This window comes from Neophocaena asiaeorientalis, unplaced genomic scaffold (assembly GCF_003031525.2).
Source record: "Neophocaena asiaeorientalis asiaeorientalis breed wild unplaced genomic scaffold, Neophocaena_asiaeorientalis_V1.1 scaffold325, whole genome shotgun sequence".
NCBI lineage: Eukaryota > Metazoa > Chordata > Mammalia > Artiodactyla > Phocoenidae > Neophocaena > Neophocaena asiaeorientalis.
Window position 1 is genome coordinate 1,384,048 of NW_020172742.1, and position 23,252 is coordinate 1,407,299.

Sequence of the window (23,252 nt, forward strand, 5' to 3'; positions counted from 1 at the left end):
CTGCTGGCTTTCATATATCAGAAGAGCATAGCATCCTGACAGTAAAAAGCAAGTTTCTAAAACTTAAACCAATCCATTTTGCATGTGATCTTAAGGATTTTATGAGAAAATGAACCATGTCAAAAATAATTCTAAAGTGTCCAATTAAAAAAAGAAAATCCAGGGCTTCCCTGGTGGCGAAGTGGTTGAGAGTCCGCCTGCCGATGCAGGGCACGTGGGTTCGTGCCGCGGTCCGGGAAGATCCCACATGCCGCTGAGCGGCTGGGCCCGTGAGCCATGGCCACTGAGCCTGCGTGTCTGGAGCCTGTGCTCCGCAACGGGAGAGGCCACAACAGTGACAGGCCCGCGTACCACAAAAAAAAAGAAAATCCAGTTCCAAGTTTGAAAGGTATAGGAGATGCTTTCGAAGGATCCTTTCAAAGCTGAGAAAGCTGACCTCTGCCTCTAAGTCCAGTGTTAAGTGACCAGTTAGCTGATAAGAGAATAACATCCCTCCAACAAACAACCAGCACTCCAGCATCTCCATAAGGGCAGTCCTGCATAACTGTATGTCCCTTCTGTATGTGTAACTATCTCTTTTCTCCCGTCTTGCTTCACAGTGCTGCCTCATAAGAATGATAAAGAAGAAGAATACTGACTATTTGCCTAAAAGCATCTTACATTGCCTCTTAATTTAGAAAAAGTCAGTAAACAGAACATTTCACTTTTTTTTTTAGTAAAATTAAATTGCTTTTTTATGGCTGTGTTGGGTCTTCGTTGCTGTGCATGGGCTTTCTCTAGTTGTGGGGAGCGGGGTCTACTCTTCATTGCGGTGCATGGGCTTCTCATTGCGGTGGCTTCTCTAGTTGTGGAGCACAGGCTCTAGGCACGTAGGCTCAGTAGTTGGGGCACACGGGCTTAGCTGCTCCACAGCATGTGGGATCTTCCCAGACCAGGGCTCGAACCCATGTCCCCTGCATTGGCAGGTGGATTCTTAACCACTGTGCTACCAGGGAAGCCCTAAATTGCTTTTTATTACAACACAAGCCTCAAATAATTTTGTGAGTCAAAAATCCACAAAAGAAAAAGAAAAATGACTGCTGGTCCAACTTTAAAATCGTGGTAATTTAACAGTGCCTAAAAGCCAATGATTTCACCTAGCAGTAAATATTTTGAGCATCTTCAATTATCAAGTCAGAAAAACTTCAAGTGCAAAGTAAATTGGCACTTAAGCAGATGGATCTATTAGTGAGAACATTCTCACTTAATGGTGTTTTATGGATTGGAGTTAAGTCCAGGCCCTCTCCCCCAAAATGTACTCTTTAATAGCATGAATTTGGATCAATTTAACTGTCCTGCATTCTGCCACTACACCCCACTCAAACCTTAAGAGCAGCAGATATGCAAATGCAGTCATTACCTACACCCAAAAAGCTAACATAGGAAAACCGAATAAAGAATTTTAAATGACAAGTCCTGAAATGTTTAAGGAAAGGAACAGCAAAGTGGCTAGGATTCTGGGTCACCAATTCTAGTCAATCCAGGATGATAGCAGAACACGATAGCTAAGTCTGGCTTCTACTAAGCTCTGGGGGCTTTTGTGTCATTAAAACAATTACAGACCCAGAGCAGCTTTTAGTCTTGAGGGAACCTGTGACAACTGATGATTAGTAGAAAATGCCTATTGAATCATGACAGGTAGAGTATGAAAAATAAGTGCTCATAAAATGAATTATCATTATTGGAAGTATTCTCCACTGAATTCCTCTTAGATAAAGAATGACATCAGTGACAACTGTATGTGACAAAGAAACATGAAAAAAAAAAAGAATGGAAGTAAAGGTTAATTTTTCAGCTGAGTTCACTGATTTCATAAAAAGTCAAGTCTTTCTTCCCTAAAATGACATAATTAAAATATATAGAGTAGACTTCCATCTCTGTCCATGAGAAAGTAACCAATATCCAGAATTACCCTCCTTCTGTAAACAACTAAAATACCAGGGGAAAATATAGAACAACTCTTTCTAAATTTTCAGACTTTGCACCACAGTGCAGGGAGGAAAGCCAAAAGCCCAACAGTCTTGCTAGTTGAAGAAACAAAGATCAGGGGTGGGATAGGGAGAGTGGGAGGGAGGGAGACGCAAGAGGGAAGACATATGGGAACATATGTATATGTATAACTGATTCACTTTGTTATAAAGCAGAAACTAACACACCATTGTAAAGCAATTATACCCCAATAAAGATGTTTAAAAAAAAAAAAAAAAAGAAAGAAACAAAGATCAGAGTTCAGGGCAATCCAGGTAGCTAGAATTTGTAGGGCAGAGTACCAGAAAGAAAGATGCTACATACAGAAAGACCTCCAGAAATATGAATACAAATCCATTCGATTCTGACTGAAGGCAAATCTGCACATACACGGGCGTGAAAATCCATAAGGCCAAACAAAGATCAACTTCCAGGGAAAGAACAATAACTGGAGAGGTAACAAAGCGCCAAGAGTTCATGAAATTCCTAGCAGGCAGGTTGGAGGAACCTCACTAAATGCATGGGCATTGAGTAGACACCCCAGAACGTCATACCTTAGTATATGAATAAATTAGCCATAGAGAGTGGGGTGATGTCAGCAAGATGGCAGAACAGGAAGCCAGACCCTAACTTTTCCCATGGAAACACAAATCAACAACAATACATAAACCAATTCCCTTTGTGAGAAATCCAGGTACTAGTTAAGATGCTCCTATACCCCAAGGCAAGCACAAAACCAGCCACATCAAAGCCAGTAGAAAACTTGTGGCCCTCACTTGCCAGAGTTCCTACCCCTGGCTCAGCACCACATAATCAGAAAGACACTCCGTACTCCGGGGGAGGGAGCAAGAGAAGACTGAAACACATATGAAATGTTCAGCCTTTTCATGCGGCTGCCCCAGGGACTGGTTTCCATCTTGCCTGAATCTAATCACTGACAAGAAAGGGGACCAGGTTGGAGTGGCTGAGAACAAAGGTGACGGTTTGCACGAGTAGTCACTCATTCACCATTACCCCTCCCCTGGGAGCGAGCAGGAGAAATTCCCACCTCTCAGCTTCTCTTGGGGAAGAACGTGCATCCAACGTTCCAGCTTTTCAGGGGGCTGCCCAAGGGACTTGTGTCTATCTCACCCAATTCACAGTACTGAAGAGACCTGTCATACTCTAAATGCCTGGAGACTAATGAGAACAGAAAAGAGCTGGGGCACTGCTCCAGAGGACCCACAATACAGATGCAGGCCGATATAACTCAGTGGCTTCTCATTTGGAGAGAAAGAGAAGACAGAAGGATGCAACCAGTATTTCAGCTTTCCAAGGGGCTGCCCCAGGGACTGCTTCTACCTTGCCTGACTTGGAGTTCTGATGGGACCTGGCATACTCTAGTGCCTGGGGGCTGCTAGGAACAAAAAAGAGCTGGGCAGTTTGCTGCAATTCCAAATACTCTGAAGTACCACAGATACAAGAAGCAGCAAAAGATTACACAGTAATGAAAAAAGAAACCAGCAAAACATCTCTAACTATACTCATAAGTCTAGAGAAGATCCATCCACAGAAAAGGTTTAAGAGGTCCCCAGAATCTCTAGCTGGGCTGGCTGGTGAGTTAGTGCAGGAACATCTGGCTTTCCCTATATGAAGCTTGTCTGTAAATCCTGTACAAGGTGACTGTTTTTTCAAATGCATGGATCCCAACAGAGTAACAAGGCATACAAAGAAACAGGAAAACATGGCCCATCTCCAGAAACTAATCCTAAAAAAACAGATGTGTATGAATTACCTGACAAAAAATTTTAAATAACCATCATAAAGATGCTCAACGAACTAAGGAAAATGATGCATGAACAAAACGAAAGTATCAGCACAGACATAAAACACAAAAGAGAACCAAACAGAAATTCTGGAGATGAAGAATATAATACAGGTTTCCCCCACCATCTGAAAGTTGACTGGTCCTGTGAAAACTTTCATAAGCCAAAATGGCATAAAGTGAAAAAGTGAAGATGCACAAAATAAAGCAAGATGAAACACAGATACTCACAGACACAGTTCAAAGCCATGGCGGCTTGATGCCGTGATGCTGAGTGTAGTTGCCAGGGGTGCCACTCGCGCTGTTCAGGGTGCACACCACTTCAATTACAGTTCATTCAAAAAAATACTGAAGGCTATTTTCACCTTTTGCCTTTTTTTTGTAAAAGTGAAAATCCTCTTCAGATTTCTTTTGGTTAATGGAAATTGGTCCTAATGTAGGTCTTTCATAAAAGGGAAGTGTTATAAAGCAAACTTTTGAAAAGCAGGGGATACTTGAAACTGAAATGAAAAATTTACCTGAAGAGCTCAGCAGTGGACTTGATCAAGCAGAAGAATCAATGCACTTAGAGACAAGTCGTTTGAAATTATTCATTCATAGGCACAAAAAGGAAAAAGAAAGAAGAAGCCTAAGGGACTTATAGGACACCATAAAAGAGCACCCAAACACACAAAGCAAACACCAACAGAACTAGAGAAACACATAGCAAAACAATAATAGTAGAAGGTTTCAATGCCTCAACTTTCAATGATGGATAGGACAGAAGATCAATAAGGAAACAGAGAATTTAAACAATACAATAGACCAAAGGCATCTAACAGACATATACAGAACATCAGCAGAGCACACATTCTTTTCAAGTGCACACAGACCACTGTCCAGGAGAGATTACATGTTGAGTCAGAAAATAATCACATCAAGTATCTTTTCTGACCATAACAGAATGAAACTAGAAATCAACAGCAGAAGAAAAAAATGGAAAATTCACAAATATGTGGAAATTAACACACTCCCGAACAGGCAATAGGTCAAAGAAGAAATGAAAAGGGAAATCAGAAAATGTTTTAAAAAGTGAAATCACAACACACCAAAACTTAAGGGATGCTGCAAAAGCACCACTGAGAGGGAGGTTTATAGAAGTAAATGGCTACACTAAGAACAAGAAAAAAAAATCTCAAATAAAAACCTAACTTTACATACCAAGGAACTAGAGAAAGAACTAACTAAGCCCAAAGTTACTGAAAGAAAGGAAATAGTAAAGATTAGAGCAGAAATAAACAAAAGAGAATAGGAAAAAAAAAAAATCAATGGAATTAAGAGTTGGTTCCTGAAAAGACTGACAAAGCTGACAAACCCTTAACCAGACTAAGAAAAAATGAAGACTCAAGTAAATAAAATCAGAAATGATAGAGGAGACATTAAAACTGATGCCACAGAAATAAAAAGAGTTAAAAGAGACTAGTGTGAACAATATATACCAACAAGTTGAACGTACCAAGACTGATTCATGAAGAAATAGAAAATACGAACTGACTTGAAACTAGTGCATAGACTGAACCAGTAATCAAAAATCTCCCAACAAAGAAAAGCCTACAACCAGATGGCTTCACCGCAGAATTCTACCAAACATTAAAAGAATTAACACCAATCTTTCTCAAACATTTCATAAAAATTGAGAAGGAAACACTTCCAAACTTATTTTATGAGGCAAGCATTATTCTGATACCAAAGACATTACAAGAAAACTACAGACCAAAATCCCTGATGAAAAATCATCAATAAATATTAGCAAACTGAATTCAACCACACATTAAAAAGCATCATCACCATGACCCAGTGGGATTCATTCCTGGTATGCAAGGATAGGTTGACATACAAAAATCAATGTGCTACACCACTAACAGAACAAGGATAAAAATCATATGATCATCTCACAATAGATGCAGAAAAAGCATCTGACAAAATTCAACCCCCTTACATGATAAAAAAAAAAACTCAACAAAATTAGAAGGAAATTACCTCAACATAATAAAAGCCATTATGAAAAGCACACAGCTAATATCATACCCAAAGATTTCCATTAAGATCAGAAGCATGGCAACAATGCCCACTCTTGCCACTTCTATTCAAAATAGTACTTGAAGTGCTACCTAGAGCAATTAAACGTTAAAAAGAAATAGAGAACATCCAAATCAGAAAGGAAGAAGTAAAATTATCTCAGTTCACAGATGACATAATCTTATATGTAGAAAATTCTAAAGATACCACAAGAAAAATTGCTAGAACTAATAAATGAATTCAGCGAAGTTGATGGATACGAGATCAAAATGCACAAGTCAGTTTCACTTCTAAAACTAGCAATCCAGAAAAGATATTAAGAAAACAATCACATTTACAATAGCATCACAAAGAATAACATAATTAGGAACAAAGTTAACCAAGGCGGCAAAAGACAAGTACACTGAAAACTATAAAACACTGCTGAGAGAAACTGCAGAAGACACTTCCATGTTCACTGACTGGATAACTTAACATTGTTAAAATGCTCATACTAACAAAAGCAATCCACAGATTCAATGCAATCCTTATCAAAATACCAATGGTATTTTTTGCAGAAACAGGTAAGTCAATTCTAAACTTTATATGGAACCACAAAGGACCTTGAATAGCCAAAATAATGTGAAAGGCAAAGCTAGAGGTCTCACATTTCCAGACTTCAAAACATATTACAAATCTACAGTAATCAAAATAATATGGTATTAGCATAAAGACAGGAATGTACACCAATGGAATAGAGAACCCAGAAATAAACCCACACATAGGCAGTCAAATGGTCCTTGAAAAGGGTGCCAGTAGTACACAATGGGGAAAGGACAGTCTCTTCAACAAATAGTGCTGGGAAAACTGGATTTCCACTGCAAGAGAATAAAGACTTGAAACTATAAAGCTGCCTGGAGAAAATAAAGGGAAAAAGCCTTATAACAGTCTTAGGAATGATTTCCTGGATATGATACCAAAAGCACAGGCAATAAAAGCAAAAATGGACAAGTGGGACTTCATCAAACTAAAAAGCTTCTGCAATCAACAGAATAAAAGAACAACTTATGAAACATAAGAAAATATTTGCTAACCATATACCTGATGAGTTAGTATCCAAAAATATCAAAATATACAACAAACGCCTGTAACTCAATAACAAAAAAACATGTAACCTGATTAAAAATGGGCAAAGAACTTGAAAAGGCATTTCTCCAAAGACATACAAATGGCAAACAGGTATATGAAAAGATCGTCGCCATCACTAATCATCCTGGAAATGCAAATCAAAACCATAATGACATCATCTGTTAGGATAGCCACTATCAAAAAAAAGAAAAAGAAGAAAAGAAAATAACAAGCGTTGGTGATGGCATGGAGAAATCAGAACCCTTGTGCACTGTTGATGGGAATGTAAAATGGTGCAGTCACTATGGAAAAAAGTATGGAGGCATTTCAAAAAATTAAAAATACAGTTACCATATGATCCAACAACCCACTTCTGGGTATTGATCAAAAAGAAGTGAAAACAGAATTTCAAAGAGATATTTGCACTCCTGTGTTCATAGCAGCATTATTCACAAGAGCCAAAAGGAGGGAGCAACCCAAGTGTCCACCAGTGGATGAACAGATTAAAAAAATATATGCTCTCTATAGACATAAAATGGAATATTATTCAGCCTTAAAAAAGAAGGAAATTCTGTCATATGCCACAACATGGATGAACCTCGAGGATATTAAGCTAGGTGAAATAAGCCATTCACAGAAGGAAAAATACTGCATGATTATATTTATATGTGGTATCTAAATGAACTCATACGAGCAGAAAATAGAATGGTTGTTGCCAGGGCCAGGGGGAGGGAGAAAAGGGTAGCTGCTGTGCAATGGGTACAGAATTCTGGTCATACAAGATGAAAAAGTTCTAAAGACATGCTGTACAACAATGCACATATAGTTAACTATAGTATACTATACACTTACCAACTTGTTAATGGAGAAGGTTTTATGTTATGTGTTTCTCACCCTTCCCCCACTATAGTCCTATAAAAAAGGTTACTCTAGATTCATCATGACAAAGCTTAGAAACAAAACTTGACAGAACCAATCTGATCCTTCCACAACAAAAAAAGAATCCTTCCACAACAAAACCCAACACTCCAATAAAGTATACAACAAAATCTAAACACTCAAAAATGTGAAAACTACAATGGAAAGCATCCAATCAAAAATTACCAGAAATGCAAAGAAGCAAAAAAAAAAAAAAATGTGCTCTATAACCAGAAGTGTGTGTGTTGGGGGGGGAGGGATGGAATCAATCAATAGATAGTTTTAGAAACAACAGAGATAATGAACTAGCAGACAGTGAGGTTAAACTAGCTATTAGAATATGTTCAATATATTCAAGGATTAAAATAGACACACACACGAACCTAATAAGGAAAGAAATGGAAGATACTAAAAAAGTAAAATTTCTAGAGGAACAATACAATATCTAAAATGAAAATTTCACTGAATGAGACTAACAGTTGATGAGACAGTGCAGAATAAAAGATCAATAAACTTGAAATCATAACAATATAAATTATCCAAAATTAAGCACAAAAAGGATGGGGGTGGGGGGAGATTACCAAAAAGGAAAAGAAAAAAAAAACAGAGCCTCAATGTCTATAGATTAACATAAAGTAGTGGAATAAAGTTAATAAAGGTCTAACAAAGTGTAATCTGAATTGGAGCTCGGGTGTGGAGGTGGGTGTGTAAACAGAAAAATACTCAAAGAAAAAGTGTTAAATTTTTTCCAAATATAAACCCATAAACTGAAGCAGTTCAATGGACCACAAGCAGTACAAACACAAAGTAAATCACACTAAAGCACATTACAAATTTCTAAAATCTGGTAATAAAGAGAAAATCTGAAAAGTAGTCAGAAGAAAAAAGGCACATCATATACAGAAACCTATAAAAAAAGAACCTAACACACCTGGTTTCATGTGAAACTAGTCAAGCCATAAAATTGTAGAATGACATTCAGAAAGGAGAAAAATTTTAATTTGAACTGCATACCCACTGAAAACACCTTTCAAAAAGCAATGAAATAATTTTTTCAGGGAACCAAAAGCTGAGAGAATTCTTTAGCAGCATGCTGGTGCTACAAGAAATGCAACAGAGAAAATATAAATGACATAAGAAGAAAACGTTGATGTATACAAAGGAGAGTATAAGAAATGATAAATGTGCCTAAATAGAAAAGACTACTTTTCCATTTTTAAATTTGTCTTAAAAGATAATGAGCTGTCTGAGGCAAATACAGGGACTTCCCTGCTGGTGCAGTGGTTAAGAATCCGCCTGCCAATGCAGGAGACACAGGTTTGAGCCCTGATCCGGGAAGATTCCACATGCCGCGGAGCAACTAAGCCCATGCGCCACAACTACTGAGCCTGAGCTCTACAGCCCACAAGCCACAACTACTGGGCCCATGTGCCACAACTACTGAAGGCTGCGCACCTAGAGTCTGTGTTCTGCAACAAAGAGAAGCCACCGCAATGAGAAGCCCGCACACCGCAATGAAGAGTAGCCCCCACTCGCTGCAACTAGAGAAAGCCCGTGCTCAGCAACGAAGATCCAACGCAGCCAAAAGTAAATAAATAAATAAATGTATAGAAAGTAAATAAATAAAGCAAATATAATAACAATGTGTTGTGTCTGTAGTATATGTGCACATCATAAAAGGAAAGACAACAACAGGATGACAGAAGGGGGGGAACAGAAGCACACAGTTGTATACCCATGGCATTTTCACAGAAATAGAACGAACAATCCTAAAATTTATATGGAATCATAAAAGACCCCAAGTAGCCTAAGCAGTCTTAAGAAAAATGACCAAAGCTGGATGTATCATGCTACCTGACCTTGGAGTATACTACAATGCTACAGTAATCAAAACAGCATGGTACTGGCACAAAAAGAGACACATAGATCAGTGGAACAGAAAAGAGAGACCAGAAATAAACCCATACACTTATCATCAATTAATCTATGATAAAGAAGGCAAAAATATATAATGGGGAAAATACATTATCTTCAAAAAAAGTGGTGCTGGAAAAACTGGATAGTTACATGTAAAAGAATGAAATTAGAAGGCAGAGTCAAGGTGGTGGTGTGGGAAGACGTGGAGTTAGCATCTCCCCACAACTAGGGCACCCACCAGCCACTGGTGGGGGACTCTGACGCCCAAGGAGATGGGAGGAACCCCAAAGTGAACCGGTAGGACATAGGGGGACTGAGGGAGGAGGAGAAGCGAAGGCCAGACAGGATCAGCACCCCTGAGGCAGGAAAGATCAGGAGAGGCAGGCAGAAAGGGCCCTCCAGGAGGAGCGGGAGAGGAGCAGAGGGCGACTGCCCCACCCACTCAGACCCAGGGAGCCTGTTGAGCTCCCAGGCCAATCCCCTGCCCTCCAAACCCCGCTCCGGGCCATGTGGGTCCTTGGGGGCATAGGAGGGAGACCGGGGAGATCAGGAGAGGCAGGTGGGAGGGGCCCTCACAGACCAGAGGAACAGGAGAGGAAAGGAGAGGAGGGCATTTGCCCTGCCCACTTGAGCCCAGGAAGCCTGCTGGGCTCCCAGGTGAGGTCCCCTGCCCTCCGAGACCAGGGGTGGGGGACACACCTGGGCCCCTTCTGTTCCTTGAGCCTAAGCCCCAGCCCCCAAAGCCCCCAGGGCCTTTTCCAGCCCTGTGGGACCTGAGCATTGGCCCCATCCATCGCCCAAAGCTCACCCTTGCTTAGACCCCGCCCTCCACAGCCAAGGCCTCCCCCGCACCCTTTTTTCCCCCTCCTCCTCTTTTTCACTGTTATGGTACTATTGTGCATTCTTGTTGTTGATTCATCTAAATTTTTATTTTTATATTCTTCCTAACAGATACATTAGTTTCCTAGTCTAATTTTATTTTTTACTTTGTTATCATTGTTTTTGTTTGTTTGTTTGTTTTGCGCCCCAGGCAGCTTGCAGGATCTTGGTTCACAAGTCCGGGGTCGGGCCGAAGCTCCTGCAGTGGGAGCTCCGAGTCCGAACTACTGGACTAACAGAGAACCTCAGACTGAGGGAATATTCATCGGAGTGACGTTTCACAGAGTTCCTCCTCTCAGCACCAAGACCCAGCTCTACCCAACAGCCTACAAACCCCAGTGTTAGAAGCCTCAGGCCAAACAACCAGTAAAACAGGAACACAATCCCACTCATTAAAGAAAAACAAATGAGACGGCAAAAAAAATACGTCACAGATGAAGGAGCAAGGTAAAAATCTACAAGACCAAATAAATGAAGAGGAAACAGGCAATGTGCCTGAAAAAGAATTTAGAGTAATGATAGTAAGGATGATCCAGAATCTTGGAAATAGAATGGAGGCATGGATCGAGAAAATACAAGAAATGTTTAAGAAAGATCTAGAAGAACTAAAGAACAGAGATGAACAACCCAATAACTGAAATGAAACATACACTAAAAGGAATCAATAACAGAATAACAGAGGCAGAAGAACAAATAAGTGAGCTAGAAGACAAAATGGTGGAAATAACTGCCAAGAAGCAGAATAAAGAAAAAATGAATGAAAAGAACTGAAGACAATCTCAGAGACCTGTGGGACAACACTAAACGCACCAACATTCGAATTATAGAGATCCCAGAAGAAGATAAAAAGAAACGGTCTGAGAAAATATCTGAAAAGATTATAGTTGAAAACTTCCCTAACATAGCAAAGTCCAAGAAGCACAGAGAGTCCCATACAGGATAAACCCTAGGAAAAACACACCAAGACAAATATTAATCAAACTAACAAAAATTAAATTCAAAGACAAAAATATTAACAGCAGCACGGGAACAACAAAAAATAACAGACAAAAGAATCCCCATAAGGTTATCAACTGATTTTTCAGTGGAAACTCTTCAGGTCAGAAGGGAATGGCAGGATATACTTAAAGTGATGAAAGAGAAAAACCTACAACCAAGATTACTCTACCCAGCAAGGATCTCATTCAGATTTGATGGAGAAGTCAAAAACTTTTCAGACAAGCAAAAGCTAAGAGAATTCAGCACCACCAAACCAGCTTTACAACGAATGCTAAAGAAACTTCTCTAAGAGGGAAACACAAGAAAAGAACCAACAAAAACAAACCCAAAACAATTAAGAAAATGGTAATAGGAACATAAATATCAATAATATCCTTGAATGTAAATCGATTAGATGTCCCAACCAAAAGACAGACTGGCTGAATGGATACAAAAACAAGACCCGTATATATGCTGTCTACAAGAGACCTACTTCAGACCTAACAACACATACAGACTGAAAGTGAAGGGATGGAAAAAGATATTCCATGCAAATGGAAATCAAATGAAAGCTGGAGTAGCAATACTCGTATCAGATAAAATATACTTTAAAATAAAGACTGTTATAAAAGATAAGGAGGGATACTACATAATGATCAAAGGATCAATCCAAAAAGAAAATATAACAATTAGACATGTTTATGCACCCAACATAGGAGCACCTGAATACATAAGGCAAATGCTAACAACCATGAAAGGAGAAATCAAGAGTAACACAATAATAGTAGGGGACTTTAACACCCCACTTACAACAATGGACAGATCATCCAAACAGAAAATAAGTAAGGAAATACAACCTTTAATGACACAACAGGCCAGATAGATCTAATTGATAATTATAGAACATTACACCTGAAAGTGGCAGAATACACTTTCTTCTCAAGTGCACATGGAACATTCTCCAGAATAGATCACATCCTGGGTCACAAATCAAGCCTCGGACAATTTAAGAAAATTGAAACTGTATCAAGTATCTTTTCTGACCACAACGTGATAAGACTGGTTATCAATTACAGAAAAAAAACTGTAAAAACACAAGTACATGGAGGCTAAACAGTGAGCTACCAGATAACCAAGAGATCACTGAAGAAATCAAAGAAGAAATTAAAAAATACACAGAAACAAATGATAACGAGAACACGACGACCCAAAACCCACGGGACGCAGCAAAAGCAGTTCTAAGAGGGAAGTTTATAGCAATACAATCTCACTTCAAGAAACAAGAAAAATCTCAAATAAACAATCTAATCCTACACTTAAAACAACTAGAGAAAGAAGAACAAAGATATCCCAAAGTCAGTAGAAGGAAAGAAATCATAAAGATCAGAGCAGAAATAAATGAAACAGAAATGAAGAAAATGATAACAAAGATCAATAAAACTAAAAGCTGGCTCTTTGAGAAGAAAAACAAAATTGATAAACCCTTAGCCAGACTCATCAAGAAAAAAAGGGAGAGGACACAAATCAATAAAATTAGAAATGAAAAAGGAGGAATCATAACTGACACTGCAGAAATACAAAGGATTATAAGAAACTACTACAAGCAACTCTATGCCAATAAAACAGACAACCACAAAGAAACGGACAAATTATCAGAAAGGCACAATTTTCCAAGACTGAACCAGGAAGAATTAGAAAATATAAACAGACCTATCATAAGTAATGAAATTGAAACCATAATTAAAAATCTTCCAACAAACACAAGTCCAGGACCAGATGGCTTCACAGGCGAATTCTATCAAACATTCAGAAGAGAGCTAACATCGATCCTTCTCAAACTCTTCCAAAAAATTGCAGAGGAAGAAACACTCCCTAATTCATTCTATGAGGCCACCATCACCCTGATACCAAAACCAGAAAAAGATATCACAAATAAAGAAAATTATAGACCAATATCACTGATGAACACAGATACAAAAATCCTCAACAAAATACTAGCAAACAGAATACAACAGCACATTAAAAGGATCATACACCATGATCAAGTGGGATTTATCCCAGGGATGCAAGGATTCTTCAATATACGCAAATCAATCCATGTGATACACCACCTCAACAAATTAAGGAATAAAAACCACATGATCATCTCAATAGATGCAGAAAAAGCTTTTGACAAAATTCAACACCCATTTAAGAAAAAAACTCTCCAGAAAATGGGCATAGAGGGAACCTACCTCAACATGATAAAGGCCATATATGACAAACCCACAGCAAACATCACACTCAATGTGAAAAAGTGAAAGCATTTCCACTAAGATCTGGAACAAGAAAAGGATGTCCACTCCCGCCACTCTTATTCAACATAGTTTTGGAAGTCCTAGCCACAGCAATCAGAGAAGAAGAAGAAATAAAAGGAATAAAAATAGGAAAGGAAGAAGTAAAACTGTCACTGTTTGCAGATGACATGATACTATACATAGAAAATCCTAAAGATGCCACCAGACAACTATTAGAACTAATCAATGAATTTGGTAAGGCTGCAGGATACAAAATTAATGCACAGAAATCTCTGGCACTTCTACACACCAACAATGAAAAATCAGAAAGAGAAATTAAGGAAACACTCCCATTTACCATTACAACAAAAAGAATAAAATACAAGGAATAAACCTGAATAAGGAGGTGAAAGACTTGTACTCAGAAAACTATAAAACACTGATGAAAGAAATCAAAGATGACATAAACAGATGGAGAAATATACCATGTTCTTGGATTGGAAGAATCAATATTGTGAAAATGACCATACTACCCAAAGCAATCTACAGATTCAATGCAATCCCTATCAAACCACCAACGGCATTTCTTCACAGAATTAGAACAAAAAATTTTACAATTCATATGGAAACACAAAAGACCCCGAATAGCCAAAGCAACCTTGAGAAAGAAAAAGAGTTGGAGGAATCAGGCTCCCCCACTTCAAACTATACCACAAAGCTACAAGTAATCAAGACAGTATAGTACTAGCACAAAAACAGAAATACAGATCAATGGTACAGGATAGAATGCCCAAAGATATACCCATGCACATACAGACACCTAATTTATGACAAAGGAGGCAAGAACATACAATGGAGAAAAGACAGCCTCTTCAGTAAGTGGTGCTGGGAAAACTGGACAGCTACATGTAAAAGAACAAAATTAGAACACTCCCTAACACCATACACAAAAATAAACTCCGAATGGATTAAAGACTTAAATGTAAGACCAGACACTATATAACTCTTAGAGGAAAACATAGGAAAAACACTCTTTGACATAAACCACAGCAAGATCTTTTTTGACCCACCTCCTAGAGTAATGGAAATAAAAACAAAAATAAACAAATGGGACTTAATTAAACTAAAAAGCTTTTGCACAGCAAAGGAAACCATAAACAAGACAAAAAGACAACCCTCAGAATGGGAGAAAATATTTGCAAATGAAACAGACAAAAAGATTAACCTCCAAAATATACAAACAGCTCATCAAACTCAATATCAAAAAAACAAACAATCCAGTTAAAAAATGGGCAGAAGACCTAAACAGACATTTCACCAAGGTAGACATACAGATGGCCAAGAGGCACATGAAAAGATGCCCAACATCACTAATTATTAGAGAAATACAAATCAAAACTACAATGAGGTATCACCTCACGCCGGTAAGAATGGCCATCATCAAAAATCTACAAACAATAAATGCTGGAGAGGATGTGATGAAAAGAGAACCCTGCTGCACTTCTGGTGGGAATGTAAATTGATACAACCACTATGGAGAACAGTATGGAGGTTCCTTAAAAAACTAAAAATAGAACTACCATATGACCCAGGAATCCCACTACTGGGCATATACCCTGAGAAAACCATAATTCAAAAAGAGACATGCACCACAATGTTCACTGCAGCACTATTTACAATAGCCAGGACATGGAACCAACCTAACTGTCCATCGACAGATGAATGGATAAAGAAGACATGGCACATATATACAATGGAATATTACTCAGCCATAAAAGGAAACAAAATTGAGTTATTTGTAGTGAGGTGGATGGACCTAGAATCTGTCATACAGAGTGAAGTAAGTCAGAAAGAGAAAAACAACCAATAAGAACCTGCTGTATAAATAAATAAATTAAATTAAATTTTAAAAAAAAAGAATGGATGAAGACATGGAAAGACAAAAAAAAAAAAGAAAGAGAAAAACAAATACCGTATGCTAACACATAAATATATGGAATCTAAAAAAAATGGTACTGATGAACCTAGTTGCAAGGCAGGAATAAAGAGGTAGACATAGAAAACGTACTTGAGGACATGGGGTGGGAGGGCGAAGCTGGGGCGAAGTGAGAGTAGCATCAACATATACACACTACCAAATGTAAAATAGTTGGCTGGTGGGAAGCAGCACCATAGCCCAGGGAGATCAGCTCGCTTTGCGATGACCTAGAGGGGTGGGATAGGGAGGATGGGAGGGAGGCTCAAGAGGGAAGGGATATGGGGACGTGTGTATGCATATGGCTGATTTGCTTTGTTGTGCAACAGAAACACAGTATTGTGAAGCAATTATACTCCAATAAACATCTATTAAAAAATAAAAATGAATAAAGGCCGTTAGTGAAAAAGAATGAAATGAGAACATCTTCACACGATATACAAAAAGAAAATCAAAAGATCTAAATATAAGACTGAAACCATAAACCTCCTGAAAGAAAACACAGGCAGAACACTCTTTGACATAAATCATAGCAATAGTTTTTTGGATCTGTCTTCTGTGAAAAAGGAAGTAAAAGCAAAAATAAACAAATGAAACCTAATTAAACATAAAAGCTTTTGCACAGCAAAAGAAACCATCAACAAAACAAAAAGACAACCTACTGAATGGGAGAAATATTTGCAAATGATATGACCAAATAGGAGTTAATATTCAAAATATATAAACAGCTCATACAATTCAGTGTCAAAAAAAAAAAACCCAGTTAAAAAATGGGCAGAGGACCTGAATAGACATTTTTCCAAAGAAGACATATAGATGGCCAACAGCCACGTGAAAAGATGCTCAACATCACTCACCATCAGAGAAATGCAAATCAAAACCACAATGAGAGCTCATCTCACACCTGTCAGTATGACTGGAAACACAAAGACCACAAATTTCAAATGCTGGTGAAGATGTTGAGAAAAGGGAAGCCTAGTACACTGCTGGGGAATGTAAGTTGGTGCAACCTCTATGGAAGACAGTGGAGGTTCCTCAAAAAACTAAAAACAGAACTACCATATGATCCAGGAATTCCACTCTTGGGTATATACCTCAAAAAAACCAAAAACACTAATTTGAAAAGATACATGCATCCCAATGTTCACAGGAGCATTATTTAACAACAGTCAAGATATGGAAGCAACTTAGTGTCTATCACTTAAAGATGATGAATGGATATAGAACAGGTGGTACATATACAATGGAATATTACTCAGCCACAATAAAGAATGAAATTTTGCCATTTGCAGCAACATGGATGTACCTGGAGGTTATTATGCTTAGTGAAATAAGTCAGAGAAAGACAAATACTATATGCTATCTCTCATATGTGGAAACTAAAAAATGAAACAAATGAATACAACAAAATAGAAACAGACTCACAGATAGAGAGAACTAGTGGGGAAAGGAAATGGGGGAGGGGAAAGGAAATGAGGGAGGGTCAAGATAGGGGTAGAGGATTGAGAAGTACAAACTACTATGTATTTATAAAATAAGTAAGCTACAAGGATATATTGTACAGCAGGGGTGCCGAAGCAAGGGAACCAGGCTGCAGAGCAGGAGGTGAGCAGCGGGCAAGCAAGCAAAGCTTCATCTGCTGCTCCCCATCACCCCGCATCGTTCACATTGCCACCTGAACCATCCCCCACCCCCCGCATCCATGGAAAAATTGTCTTCCACAAAACCAGTCCCTGGTGCCAAAAAGGTTGGGGACCACTGTTGTACAGCACAGAGAAGATAGCCAATATTTGATAATAACTTTAAATGTAGTACAATCTATAAAAATATTGAATCACTATGTTGTACACCTGAAACTAATATAATATTGTAAATCAACTATATTTCAATTTAAAAAAGGAAGAAGTGCACAGTTGTAACAGTTTTACACTAGTCAAGCGGTATAATATCGTTCAAAGGGAGACTGTAATAACTTAAAGATGCCTATTTTAAACAGCCGCTAAAATAATAAAACAAAGAAGTAGCACTAATAAGTCAACTGTGGAAAAGATTTAATATTTTTTAAATGTTCAATTTTTTTTAAAAGGCTGGAAGAGAAGAAAAAATAGATGAGTAAATAAAAAACAGAAAGTGAGGTAGTATATCTAGATGCAGCCTTACCAATAATTAACTTTCTGCAATGATGGAAATGTTCTATATCTGCACTATCCAAGACAGCAGCCACTAGCCACATGTGCTATTCAACACTTGAAATGAGGCTAGTGGAACTGGGAATCTAAAGTTTTAATTTTATTTAAGTTTAATCAATTTTAACTGAAATATAAATAGCCACATGAGGCTAGCAGCTACTATATTATACAGTGTATGTCTACATATTCCAAGTAAAAATAGATATTTTCAGACTAGATTGAATGGGAAGACCCAAAATACATACTGTCTAAAAAAGTCCAATATAGATATCAAGACACAGGTAGATGAGAAGTAAAAGGATGGAAAAAGACAAACCATGAAAACGCTAATCTTAAAGAAGTGGGAGTGACTATATTAATATCAGAAAAAAGAAGACTTTAGAACAAAGAACATTACCAGGGATAAAGAGGGCCATTTCACAATCACAAAACAGCCAGTTCATCAGGAAGACAAAATAATCATAAATGTGTATGTGCCTAATAAAAATGCTTCAAAAATACATAAAGCACAAAATTACATTAGTAAAAAGAAAAATCAGACAAATCCACAATTATATTTGGAGATTTCGACACTCCTCTCTCAGTATTGATAAAATAATACACAGAGAACCAGCAGAGATACAGAAGATTTAAAAAGTAGTATCAACCAACTTGATCCAATTGACATTCACAGAACACTCCGCCCAACTAGAATAGACATTCTTTTAAAGTATACGTGAAACATTAACCAAGAATGACCACATTGTGGGCCATAAAACAAGTCTCAGTTTGATTTAAAAACTGAAATCGGACATAATTGTTTGAGTTTTGAAAAGAACATAATTAAATTAGACATTAATAACAGGAAGATAGCAGGAAAACTCCCAAATTTTTAGAAATTAAACTAAAGACTTCTAAATAACTCATGGGTCAAAAAATAAATCAAAAAGGACATTAGCATACACTTCAAACTAAACAAAAATGAAAACTCACATATCAAAATTTGTGGGATGTAGCTAAAGCAAGGCTTAAAGGAAAATTTATAGCTTTAAACATTTATATTAGAAAAGAAGTTCTAATATCGATCTCATCTTCTACCTTAGAAAGCTAGAAATATAAGAGCAAATTAAACTTATATAAGTAAAAGAAAGGAAATAATAAAGATTTTGAAAGCGTAAATCAATAAAATAGAAAAAAGATAAAATACAGAAAACAATGAACCAAAAGTTGGTTCTTTGAAAACAGCAATAAAACTGATAAACCTTTAGCTAGATTACTCAAGGAAAAAAAAAGAAAACACACCTTTCTAGCATATGGATAAAAGGGAATATCACTACATATCCTCCAGACAAGAGAAGGACAGTAGGGAATAGGTTGTTTTGTTTTGTTTTGTTTTGTTTTTTTCTGGGCCGTTGCAGCACCACATGTGGGAACTTCTTTTCCTGACCAGGGATCAAACCCGCACCCCCTGCAGTGTAAGGGAAGAGTCTTAACCACTGGACTGCCAGGGAAGTCCCTAGGGAGTAGCATTTTTCAAACTCTATGCTGATAAACTCAACAGCTTAGATTAAATGGACAAATTTATTGAAAGGAATTCAAGGTTGTCGTAACATTTAAAAACAAATCAGTGTAATTAATCATATTCTAAAATAAAGGAATTAAATCATATGAGCACCTCTATACATGCAAAAAAACCAAACTTGACAAAATTCAGTAACCATTCATGATTAAAAAAAAAAACTCTCAGCTAATTCAGAGCATAGACGAATTGCCTCAACCTGATAAATTTATGAAAATGTATTAAGAATACGATAAAACTTACAGCTAACATTTTGCCCGAAAGACTGAAAGCTTTCCCCATAAAACTGGGAATAAAGAAAGGATATTCACCTACACCACTTCTTTTTAACATTCTACTAGAGGCACTTAGCCTAACAACCAGAAATGTGAGGCATGCAGATTAAGGAAGGAAGAAGTAAAACTGCTTTTATTCACAGATGACATGATTGTGTATATAAAAATTCCTAAGGAATCAACAAAAAAGGTGCTGGAATTAAAAAGTGAATTTAGCAAGATCACAGGATAAAAAGTCAATACAAAAAACTTATTTCTATGTGCAAGGCCTGTGCACTGAAAACTAACAGCACTGTGGAGAGAAATTAAAGAAGAGCTAAAGAATGGAGGAACACACCGTGTTCATATAAAAATAAAATCCCCTAAGGAAAAGTAAAAATAAGAGGAATCCCTGTGTAAGGAACTTAGAAAATGGGCCCAGTGTGGCTAACAGGGACTCAAAATAAAACGGAGCCAGGCAGTCATGACAGACCGGATTCAGTCACTTACTCTATGTTCTCATTAAAACCAAGAACAGAAAACTATGACTTCTGATTCTGCTAAAGGTCCTACCTGGAAATGTCCCCAACTAGAAGCTCTGATGACCAAGCCAATCATCAAAAACTATAGTCAAGCTTCAAGGACTTGTGGTCAGGCTGCAGGGGCCAGCCAATCCTCTTTGCAAGTCTCCCAACTGTGACTTCTACAGTTTGTTTTTAAAAATCCCTCTCTCTTTACCCCCTACACCCAAAGGCACTTTAGGTTACAGCCAAAGGCTGCATATCCCCTGTTTGCAAACCTTGCAAGCAATAAAGCTGCCCTTTTGCTTTAAGATAATCCTGACTATTTTCTGGGATTTATTTCTAATTTAGGACAACATTTTTACATTGAAGACAACACTGTTAAGATGTCATAGGGACTTCACTTGTGGTACAGTGGTAAAGAATCTGCCTTACAATGCAGGGGACGCAAGTTCAATCCCTAGTCAGGGAACGAAGATCCCACATGCCACAGGGTAACTAAGCCCGAGTGCCACAACTACTGAGCTTGCGCGCCTCAACTAGAGCCTGAGTGCCACACACTACAGAGCCCATGCGTCCTGGAACCTGCACCCCACAACTACAGAGCCCATGCGCCCTGAAGCCTGTGCGCCACAACTAGAGAGAGAAAACCCGCACACCACAACTAGAAAGAAGCCCACACGCTGCAACGAAAGATCCCGCATGCCTCAACAAAGATCCCACATGCTGCAACTAAAACCTGACGCAGCCAAAATTAAATAAAAAATAAGTAAATCTCAAAAAAAAAAGTCATATATCCTCAGATGGATCTCTAGATTTAGTGCAAAACCAAGGAACATCCCAGCAGGCTTTTCTTGGTAGAAACTGACAACCTGATTCTAAAATTTATACTGAAATGCATATAAAATGCAAAGATCCTAAAAGAACCAAAACAATCTTGATAAAGAAAAACAACGTTGGAGTAGTTACAATACTGGACTTGAAGACTTACTAGAAGGCTACTGTAATTAAGACAGTGTAGTACTGGCACAAGGATAGACATAAAAATCAATGAAATAGAAGAGAATCCAGAAACAGACCCACATATAATTCCCTGGGGCCATACTGACTGATAATGGGGAGAACTCTATCAAGTGATAGAAATGTTTAATATTTTAATTGTAGTCATTACCTGGTATAAACATTTGTTGAAACTCGTTGACACTTGTACATTTTACTGCACACTTAAAATGGATGCCTTTTACTACATATAAATCATACCTAAATAAAGGTGATTTCAACACATATTTAGAAACAATCCCCAAAACTTATCTTGGTTCCTAATATGAATCTAGCCTAGAAGGAAACTAAGATTTATTAAGGCCCTATAACGTGCTAGACACTGGACTCTGTACATTTAATTCTCACAACCATCTCCTAAGGCAGAAACTACTCACCAGGGTTTCACACCTGAAGAAATGTTGAGCGTTTGCAGTCTCACCCATCTAACAAGTGGAGAGCTAAGAGTCAAGCCTAAGTTTATCTCTAATGCCCATGTTGCTACCACCACCATCCTCTTATTATGTCTTCCCTATGGAAACTTTTTCACCAAAGCTACTACTATCCACTAAAACCATTTTTTAAGCCTAACTTTTTTTTTAACTTTCCAAGGCAAATCAACTCGAACGTAGAGAATAAGAATGATCATAAGCCTAGATAATCCATAAACTGATGGCTAAATCCAGAACAATGACAAGTGCGCCCCATGCACTAAATACGTCAAACTACAGTGTAAAAAATATGTACATACTAGACTCACGAAGAGAAGTACAAGCACATTTCAATATATGAGTCTTCCCACCATCACACAGCGAGTTAAGTGATAAAACTGCCTGCAATACTCTTCAGTTGTAGATTTCTCCCAGTGGAATTTTTAAACTTTAAAATTCTATGCCTAGGACTACTTGGTTGAACCACCTATCTCCTATCCTGCTAAAAATGAAAAATCTGAAATTTAACATCTAAAAGTGCCAGGCAAATAACAATATACAGTGATCAAAATCTTTATGCCTGTGAATGTTACAAAAGGCATAAAAGTATCCAGGAGGGAGGTGGTAGAAAATATAGGAGCCTTGTAAAAAATATTCAATATTTAAGAGGGAGGTCATGGAAAAGACCATGCTAAAACTTCAAGATAGAGGAGCTAAAAGTGAGAAATAAATAATAAATGTGTACTTATCTTTGGTGCTAAAATAATACTACATTATATGAAAAACCACATTTTTGTAACTCAGAGAAACAACACATACTTACAGTTATGTGAACACTGAGGAATCATCATTGCAATGTTGAAATATTCAAAGCAAATTCCACAGCGCAGCAAATCATCTATTGTCTGAAATGCATAAATACATACACACCTATCAGAAAGCCACCAAGACTGGAACATCTGCCACAGAACTCCTCCATCCCCTAAAACAATAATTTAATAATACTTCTTTGTCAAATATTCAAACTCAAAAGTTAAGTCCACATAAACTGCAGGGGAGAGAAAACCTCCCCCATATGACTTATTCAAATCTTAGGTTATAGAGAACACTTCAGAAAGATAAAGCTGACACTGTACAGAATCCCACTCCATGTTGCCAGCCCGTCACAAAAGGGCTACTCTATTTCTCTTCTACTTGCCATGTATTTCCAGTTCCTCCTCCAAGCCTCCTCCTCTTCAGACCCCATTCCCTGGCCCACTGTCACTGCGGGGGTGAAAGGTACCAGCAGCCATTCACCACACAGGGTAAGAACCAGATCAGAGAACACTAAAGAGAAACACTA

The 23,252-nt window shown here is 37.9% G+C and overlaps 1 protein-coding gene across 1 annotated transcript in view; it reads right to left on the reverse strand.

The window, feature by feature from the left end:
- The window catches only part of RAD18 (RAD18 E3 ubiquitin protein ligase), a 116,852-nt gene that overhangs the window by 89,920 nt on the left and 3,680 nt on the right, over positions 1-23,252 (reverse strand). Inside the window, exon 2 of the mRNA XM_024740676.1 lies at positions 22,734-22,815. Coding sequence (XP_024596444.1) covers positions 22,734-22,815 — 82 coding nt within the window. The remainder of the gene's footprint in view (positions 1-22,733; positions 22,816-23,252) is intronic.